Source organism: Dipodomys ordii, unplaced genomic scaffold, assembly GCF_000151885.1.
Source record: "Dipodomys ordii isolate 6190 unplaced genomic scaffold, Dord_2.0 Scaffold27, whole genome shotgun sequence".
Classification (NCBI taxonomy): domain Eukaryota; kingdom Metazoa; phylum Chordata; class Mammalia; order Rodentia; family Heteromyidae; genus Dipodomys; species Dipodomys ordii.
The window spans coordinates 17,952,604-17,962,000 of record NW_012267243.1 but is presented as its reverse complement, the minus strand read 5'-3'; the positions used below and the strand labels follow the sequence as shown (position 1 = coordinate 17,962,000).

At 56.5% G+C, this 9,397-nt stretch overlaps 1 protein-coding gene across 1 annotated transcript in view; it reads right to left on the bottom strand.

Moving 5' to 3' along the window:
* Mettl13 (methyltransferase like 13) overlaps positions 1-7,939 on the bottom strand; it is a 16,112-nt gene extending 8,173 nt beyond the window's left edge. Inside the window, exons 1-4 of the mRNA XM_013015423.1 lie at positions 7,734-7,939; positions 5,365-6,130; positions 3,417-3,616; positions 1,077-1,272 (exon numbers count right to left, since the gene is read on the bottom strand). Coding sequence (XP_012870877.1) covers positions 1,077-1,272; positions 3,417-3,616; positions 5,365-6,130; positions 7,734-7,904 — 1,333 coding nt within the window. The 5' untranslated portion in view covers positions 7,905-7,939. The remainder of the gene's footprint in view (positions 1-1,076; positions 1,273-3,416; positions 3,617-5,364; positions 6,131-7,733) is intronic.
* Positions 7,940-9,397: the final 1,458 nt, after the last annotated feature.

Here is a 9,397-nt window from a genome sequence, read left to right as displayed (position 1 = left end):
TGCATTATCCTGCCCATGTAATTGTAACCCCTCTGTACAGTATGTTCACAAATAAAACAAAATTAAATTAAAAAAAAAAAAGTAACTGGTTTCAAAAAAAAGACCACCTTGCCAGGTACTGGTGGCTCATGCTTATAATCCTAGCTACTTAGGAGGCTAAGATTTGAGGTTCAAAGACTATGAGACTCTTAACCGCAAATGAACAGCAAAATGTCACAAGTAGAAGTGTGGCTTATGGGATGGAGTACCAGCCTTGAGCAAAAGAGCCAAGCAAGAGCTCAACTCCCCGAGTTCAAGCCCAAGTAACACCCTTCTGAGGGATCAATGCACTGATGGAGAAAAGTTTACTCCTAAATGCTTCTAGAGAAGATGTACAGCTACTAACCTATTCTGTGCCAATTACTGTACCAAAACTTTTATCTTTTAGCTTTTACAACAACCTATCTTTCCAGTTCTTGGTACATAAGAAAACTGAGTTCTAAATAGGGAAAGCTTTAGTTAAGTGATTTAAGACAAAATACATGGGCTGGGAAGGTGGCTCAGCGGGAGAGTGCTTGCCTAGCATGCATGAGGCCCTGGGTTCGATTCCTCAGCACCACATACCCAGGAAAGGCCAGAAGTGGCCTTTGGGTAGAAAACTAATAGCAGAACACTAGCCTTGAGCAAAAGAACTCAGAGACAGTGTTCAGGCCCCGAGTTGAAGCCCCATGATTGACAAAAAACAAATTTCAAAAGCCCCTCTCCAGCAGGTGAGGTGGGCGACAGAGGCCAGCCAAGCCGGCTGCTGGGTCACCTCCCGGAGCACCCATGCAGACCTGGAGGCTCTGAAGTATCACCACACTTACTCTGGCAGACCATGCCCGCGCCCTATCATTTCAGAAGGAAAGAAATACCCCCACTCTGCCACTCACCGCCAGCACCCGGAGGACCCAGGCGGTAAGACGGGCTGTCCTGGCAGCCGCGTGGCATGGGACACAGGCCCCAGCTCCCACCTGCACCGGCGTCACCTCACGCCATTAGCCTCTCCTCCCCTCGCCCACCGGGCGGCCCCCACGGCCGGGCCTGCGACGCCTCACCTCTGTGAGACGCGTCCTTCAGCAGCCGGGCCTCAGACTGCACCACGTTCCTGCTGCTGAGGAAGACCAGCCGTCGAAAGAGTCGCCGGTCGTCCCCTTGGACGTCCTCGATGACATACGCGCCGCTCAGGGGGCTGCAGGCCTGGTGCTGGACGGTCCGGACACCGATGTCCCCCCCCACAGAGAGAAAGGGCACCTGGAGACACGGCCAGAGACGAGGACACACCAGCTCAGTTAGGAAACACGGGAAGCCACCCCTCCCTTGCTGGGTATCAACAAGAGGACCTCCTGCCAGGGCTGTGGAGGGTGTCCCTGAAGATCTCCATCCACTACGCTTCCTGTCTGCCGGGTCTTTAAAAGTCCAATTCACCTTCTGCAAATTGTGACTGCAAAAACATCTCCTGAGCTACTACTGAAATATAATTAATTCTTCCCACCAAAAATGTAAGAACTCATTCGTAACCACTAAAAGACCTCTCAATGCTCGGGAGAATGAAAAAATAATAATAATAAAAGCTAGAAGGAAGCCTCAGGAGGGGCTGCATTTATGAGGAATCTGGATAAAGGTAATGGCCACAAAGAGGGGAAAACACCCCCTAAATCTGCAAGTATTTCTCTTTTCCCCCAGTTATTTTCTTTATTCAAATTTTTGTAAACCTTAGGAAAAAAATATATTTCCCTCTAAAACTTCTTACCTCCTCCACCATCTTTACAACTATTTCTTTTCCTCTTTATGTTTTGAGACAGGGTCTTACAATGTAGCCTAGGCTAGCATCAAACCTGTGATCCTCCTTTCCAAATGCCAAAATTATACACATTTACCACCATAAATACCATCCTGGCTACCTCCTAATTATCAGCAATTTCTGACCTTTCAGAGAAGATCACAGAGGAAGCTTCCGGAGGATCTGGGTCTCCCTGACATAATGTCTGGCTCATGGATACCAACTCAGCCAGGAAAAATCAAGCACACATTTGTCCGTGGTCTGGAAACGCAGGGTTTGTATTTATTGTGTATGTGTTTGTGCTGGTCCTGGGGCTTGAACTGTCAAGGCACTGTCCCTGAGCTTTCCTGCTCAAGGCTAGCAACTCCACCACGTAAGCCCCAGCTCCTCTCCCAGCTAATCTGGTGCTTGCTTACGGACTTTCCTGCCTGGGCTGGCTTCAAACCCTGATCCTCAGATCTCAGCCACCCGAGGAGCTAGGATTACGGGTGTGAGCCACTCACGCCCAGTAAGGGACTTGCACTTTTACAGTAGTCCTCCAGATACGTGGGCCTTTCCATCTGTCAAAAAATAAATAAAGCTGCCTGTCAATTACTCATGTAACTGAGTAACTGACAAGATGTCAAGGTAGAAGGTATAACTGATACCTTGATATCATCATTTTGCCACTTTAAAGCCAGCAATGCTAATACTCTGAAATTGCACTGAGTTGTTGGGTCCTTTTCATTTTATACCTCAGATAATGACAGTTCAGAGGAGCAAGACAGGTGAAGATGACTTTTTCTTTTTTTGGGGTTCGGTTGTAGGGCCTGAACTCTGGGCCTGGGCGCTGTCCCTCAGCTCTTCAGCTCAAGGCTAGCGCTCTACCACTTGAGCCACAGCACCACTTCTGGCTTTTTGCTTATATGGTGCTGAGGAATTGAACCCAGGGCCTCAGGCATGCAAGGCAAGCGCTCTACCACTGAGCCACCTTCCCAGCCCCAAGATGTCTTTTTCAAAAGCAAGCAAATAGAAACAGTCTCAACAATCATCAGTTTGAAGAGCTAGAGGCAGCAAGATATACAACATCTCCATCTTGTCATCTCTATGCAGGCAGACAGACAGACAGACACACATGCATGCACAACCATGCTGCTATGGTTCTTAATGAAAGCAACTATTCAACTTTGTCTCTCTGCTCCAGGGCAGGAGACTGTTCTGACGTTGTCTTGGGTTCTGTTGGCTGCCTTGGTGCTGGTCCTGAAGCTAGGACCCAGGGCCTCCTGTGCTCACTTGGCTTTCGTGTTTGCCTCCGACGCGCTACCACTGGAGCCACATCTCCACTTCCAGCTTTTTGCTGGCTAATTGGAGATAAGCATTACACAGACTCTTCATCGTCCCAGGCAGGCTTCAAACAATGATCCTCAGTTCTCAGCCTCCTAAGTAGCTAGGATTTCAGGAGTGAGACCCCAGCACCCCACAAGAAAATGTTTTCTGCCCGTTTAACGCTAAGCTAACACACCTCGAAGGACCAAACTAAGGTCAGATTCCCGTTCTTCCAAGGCTCTTTCTGCCCTCCTGGCTGCTAGGGTGGGTGCAGAGATCAGGGCAAGCTGCTATCCGCCGCGCTCGGTACCTTCTGCTGGGAGGGCATTCTGGCTGGGACCAGCTCCATGACGCTGGCCGACAGCTCCGCCTGAATGCTGTCCATGCCGTCGTACCGCTGACCTCGATGGAGGGACACCGTGATCAGCCTCCGGAAGCCCGCGCTAGCTGCCAACTGCTTCCGGCCTTCCTCCGTGCCGAAGAGCCACTCGGTCTCACGGCCCTGGGGGACTGAAAAGGAGGGACGTGCTCAGAGGGAGACCTGGCCGGAGCGGTCAGACCCACAGCAGTGTGGTCCACGCGGCAGGCACGTGGCTCTCGTGACCCACAGGGGCTGCTGACACCCCAGCACACAACCCTCAGCGCAAAGGAGCCCAGGGGACACGCGACAGGACCCGAGGTGCGTCAGAGGGCAGGCATGGTGGAAGGGAGCAGCAAAGGCGATTGCTGTCAACGCTTTCTCCACACCAGGTGTGACTCCAAGCAGTTTACAAACATAAAGTGATAGATCTTCACAACACCCGAGACTCAGGTGGCATTCTCCTCATTTAAAAAAAAAAAAGAAGGGGCTGGGAAGGTGGCTCAGCGGTAGAGCGCTTGCCTTGCATGCCTGAGGCCTGGGTTCGATTCCTCAGCACCACATAAGCAAAAAGAAAAAAGCCGGAAGTGGCGCTGTGGCTCAAAAGTGGTAGAGCGCTAGCCTTGAGCTGAAGAGCTGAGGGACAGCGCCCAGGCCCAGAGTTCAGGCCCCACAACCAAAAAAAGAAAAAGAAGGGAAAGGGAACTGAGGCACAGAAACTGCGTGATTCAAGTCAATTCATGCGGCTGGGAAATGGCAGGGCTGCACCGAGACCCAGGCAGCCCACCCAGCTCCAGGCTCACATCCACTACACGATTCTCTCCCAAACGAGGACAGATAGGATCACAGAATACTTGGGAAAATGGCCCTGTTGCAAGAAACAAATCACCAAGGGCTGAGAAAGTGGCTCAGTGGTAGCGTGCTTGCCTTGCTTGCATGAGGCCCCGGGTTCGATTCCTCAGCACCATATAAGCAGAAAAAGCTGAAAGTGGCACTGTGGCTCAAGTGGCAAAGCGCTAGCCTTGAGCTGAAGAGCTGAGGGACAGCGCCCAGGCCCAGAGTTCAGGCCCCACGACCGACAAAAAAACACACAGACAAAGAAACAAATCACCCGCACGACTGTTAGCACCTAGCATTTGTTTAGAATTTCCTACAACCGAAGCATGTCCTCATGCTATCTCCTGACCCTCATTAGGTAAGCAAGGCATCTTTTACTCTTTGATAGCACTTATACAAAGCATTTATCATATCATATACCAAGCACAACCTCTCTGGCAGGGCTAGGGTTTAAACTCAGCAGTGTGAGCTTAGGGCTTGAACTGGGGCCTGGCCCTCCTGCATGTTAGACAAGCACTCTTCCATCTGAGCTATTCTCCGAACCACGCCAGGGACTTCTTGCAACTACAGAAGAGTTAAACCCCATTTCATCGGGGAGGAAACGGAGGTACCCACAATAAAAGCAGCTTGTCTGACGCGGCACTATCAGCAAGGAACCTCGCCAGGACTGCAATGCACAGTCTTGTTTCCAGAGCTTACTTTTTTTTCAGGTGCTACACTGAACTGCCTCCCTAAAATCTGCAGAGAAGCACAGGCTGCTCACACCCCACAGTTCAGAGGCCAGCGCTGGGGCCAGAACCTACACCACAGCGCCGTAGCCAACAGGCCCGCGCAGTGTATTAGCTACCAGACAGACTTCTGTGCTCCTCCCTACACAGATCCACTCTCACACCCCACGGAAGCAGCCTCCAATCTAAGCACACATGGGGAGCCTTGGCCTAACGCTCTGGAGCTAGCACTCTCTGAAAATCAGAAAGACGAACACACCAAGCCATACCCATCCATCAAGCCCAGCTCCAGCCCCAGCCCCTCCAGGGAAGGAGAGGGAGCCGTCCCGACTCACTGATGAAAACGGCACAGTGGTTGTCCCGCGCTGGCTTCACGGAGGGGCTGTCCACCACGTGGAGGGTGTAGCGTGGCTCGCCCGTGTGGCCACTGCACAGGTCCAGAGACACGCTCCTCCCCAGCCCGGCCCCGGCCGCGCGCAGCTGCCCGCACAGCCAGGCATGCTGCTGCCGCTCCCGCACGGCCTCCACCAGCCGCTCGGCACTGTCCAGCCGCACGGGCTGGCCCTGCTCCTGAGCACACAGCTCAAAGATCTGGGGGGCCGCGCCAGGGACGGGCCTGAACTTGGTCATGATGAACGCAAAGACAGGCAGGGAGAACTGAGGCTCTGCCTCCGACGCCGGGTCTCGGCCGTGGGCGACTTGATGCACCCGCACCATCCACCCCTCCCCAGAGAAGTGAGCCACTGCTTTCTTCAGGATGTGAGCCTGGGCCAGGGAGATGCAGAGGTAGCGACCGCCCACCTGCAGGACACGGCCCACCTCGGCCAGCATCCTGTCCACCAGCTGCAGGGTCTCCTCCTCCTCTCCTGTCAGGACAGCATCCAGGGTGCCCTTGTCCAACACCACCTGGAATGAGGCGTCGGGAAACTCCATCTGTGTCATGTCCATCTTCAAGAAGCTCATCCGGGGCCTTCGACTGGCGTTGCGTTCCTTCATCTGTCTGATGACGACCTCGCTGATGTCAATGTTCACTATATCCTGATACCCCACGTCATACAGCTGCTCACTCAGCTCTGAGTTGCCACACCCAATCACCAGAACCTAGAGGAAAAACACACACAGACACACACAAAACCGATGAAAGGAGGGGTCCGGTGCCTCAGGAAGCTGAGCTCTGAGGATCACCCGTTCAAAGCCAGCCTGGGCAGGGAACTATGGGACTCTCCAATTAGGTACCAAAAAAGCTGGAAGTGGAGCTGTGGCTCAAGAGGCAGAGAAGAAAAGTAGTTGAGCCAAAAAGCTCAGGACAGCACCCAAGCCCTGAGTTCAAGCCCAGTACTGGCACAACAATACATAAATAAATACATAAATAAGAGGGAGCTAATCAAGGCTAAGGAATGTGCTTCAAATATTTCAAGAAGCTACAGTGATCTTGGCTGTTCCGGGTTTCAGAAGACAGAGATGGTATTGTCACGAAAAAGGCAACTTTACAGTTGACTCTTATCACTAGTGAAAACCACACTTAGCAACAAAATAGGTCATGTGAGAATGGGGCTGTGTGCTGTAGAAACAATATCGTAGACCTTTTCTCTGAAACACAGCACCCAGTACTCAGAAATTAACATGAGATCACAGAATCCAAACGCATTAGTTAGAGTTAGGATCTTGTTTTACTCCCAATTTCATCCATCCATCAGTGCCTTTGGCTTCACAGGTAACAAACTACATCTTGTGAGGGTTCAACTTTTGCACCCATCAGATTTTACCTCATGGTATTTCGGAAGCCAACTTAAAACACAAACTGTTGACTCCCTTTCTGTGGAGCCATCTCTAATCTATTCTTCAAAATTCTGCTCGAATGTTACCATCTCTGGCTAACGCATGACTTGATGGAAAGTGTGTAAGCTCGGGCACAAACCAGAGCTAAAACCTCAGTGACCACTTACAGTGCGTTCTCCCAGGTCACCTGGAAGACAAACGTGTGCGGGACTGCTGGGTGGCGGCGGCTCAAGCCATTCGGGCTCCTACCCAAGAGGCTGAGGACCACCGTTCAAAGGCAGCGGGGGCAGGAAAGTCCGTGAATGGAGCTGTGGTTCAAGTGGTAGAGCACCAGCCTTGACCACCGACGCTCAGGTCCCAAGACTGAGACCAAACAAGGCACACCAGGGGCCTGAATACTCACCTCCGGTTATGAGACCTGGAGGAATGTGCACACACACTTGCACACACACACACACGCTCACACACTCGGCTTAGCACGGAGGCTTCCTCCACCAACGCTCCCGGTCTCCCCTGGTTCTAGTGAGGTCTCCGCACGCACCAGCACGCACCAACCCATTCCGCTCCGGTATTCCCGCGCGCGACCGGTGCTCCGCGCTCGCACTGGCTCCCGCAGGGCTGCGTCCCGCACTTCGCCCCCTGTGCCACCCACTCTCACCAGTGTGCGTGCCCCGCGCCCGCGCGGCGGGAGCGATCGGCGGCTCCACACGCGCACGCCGGGAGGCGCGCCCGGGACCCCGAGACGGGGCGGGCGGGGCGGCCGTCCCACCGCGGGTGTCAGCGCCGGAGGGGCGCAGGGCGGCCTGCGGGCGGCCCTCCCCGGCCCCGCCATCGGCCCCGCCGCGGCCCCGTGTCCCCGGCCCCGCCATCGGCCCCGCCGCGGCCCCGTGTCCCCGGCCCCGCCATCGGCCCCGCCGGCCCTCACCTTCTCCCGCGGCCGGATGTACTTGTGCAGCAGCCCGCACAGGTCCAGGTAGCTCCCGTACCACTCGAAAGCCTTCTTGCCCCGCAGCTGGAAAAACTTCTCCCAGTAGTCCGCCGAGCCGAAGTCCCGGGAGCTCTTCGGCAGGAGACCCGCGCTCCCCGCGCCCGCCATGCGCCCTGGCGATCACGCCCGGCGGGGCCGCGCGAGGCCGCACCGGCTCCGGGGCCCCGCGGACTCGCGTCGCAGACGGACGGACGGACGGACACGCGGACCGCCTCCCAGCGCTCAAAACGCGAAGGGGCTGGGAGGACGCTGACGGCCAGCGCAGGGCCGCCGCCCGCCGGCCCGCCCGCCCGCCCACTCCGGGCGCCGCACGTGCGGGCGCTTCCCAAGCTCGGTCCCCGAACTCAGCAACCATATCCGGTGCGAGGCCTCGTGATTGGGCAGCCTCCCAGGCGATCCCAGCATCTCATTGGTCACCGCGTCTCCTTCCTGACACCTCATTGGCTGGGACACGCTAAGTCTCGCAGCTACTGGCGGCAGCGTCGCAGCGGTGCGCACTGCTGACGTAAGACGCGGGGCCGGGGCGGGGCGGGAGGGGGGGCGGAGGCTGTCCCGGGCCGGGGCGGGGCCAGGGCCTTTCCGGGCCGGGGCGGGGCCGGGGCAGGGCCGGGCACCGCTGCAGCGCGGCCTTCCAGCCCCGGGCTCAGCATCCCGGATCCCGCGCGCGGGCGGCCGGTCTCGGTCCTTGTAACCCCAGTATACGTCACCTCGGTAATAACCGTAAAGTGAGCTAATTTCTTATAAAAGGCGGGAAGGCGTGACAGCGGGGCTCCGGGTGCCTTCTCCCCCTGTCCCCCCCTCCGGGCCTCCCCCCGCCCCCTCTATTGCCCCCCCCGGGCCTCCCCCCACGTGCCTCCCACCTCCCGGCAACTGCACCCAGCAGACCAGCAGACCCCCTGGCTTTAGCTGTGGCTCCAGTTGGGGCGTGGCCCTGCGGAGGTGTGAGTCCCAGCAGGCAGCCGGTACATTGCACACCTAGGGGAAGTGTGCAGGGGTGTGTGTGGCTGTGGGGGGAGGTGTGCAGGGGTGTGTGTGGCTGTGGGGGGAGGTGTGCAGGGGTGTGGTGTGGCTGTGGGGGGGAGGTGTGCAGGGGTGTGGGGGGCTGTGGAGGTGTGCAGGGGTGTGGTGGGGCTGTGGAGGCATGCAGGAGTGTGTGCGGCTGTGTGGGGGAGGTGTGCAGGGGTGTGGTGGGGCTGTGGAGGTGTGCAGGGGTGTGTGTGGCTGTGTGTGGGAGGTGTGCAGGGGTGTGTAGTGGGGCTGTGGGGGAGGTGTGCAGGGGTGTGTGGTGGGGCTGTGTAGGTGTGCAGAGGTGTGGTGGGGCTGTTGGGGGGAGGTGTGCAGGGGTGTGTGGTGGGGCTGTGTAGGTGTGCAGGGGTGTGGTGGGGCTGTTGGGGGGAGGTGTGCAGGGGTGTGGGTGGCTGTGGGTGTGTGGTGGGGCTGTGTAGGTGTGCAGGGGTGTGGTGTGGCTGTGGGGGGGAGGTATGCAGGGATGTGTGTGGCTGTGTGGGGGAGGTGTGCAGGGGTGTGGTAGGGCTGTGGCAGGGAGGTGTGCAGGGGTGTGGTGTGGCTGTGGAGGTGTGCAGGGGTGTGGTGGGGCTGTG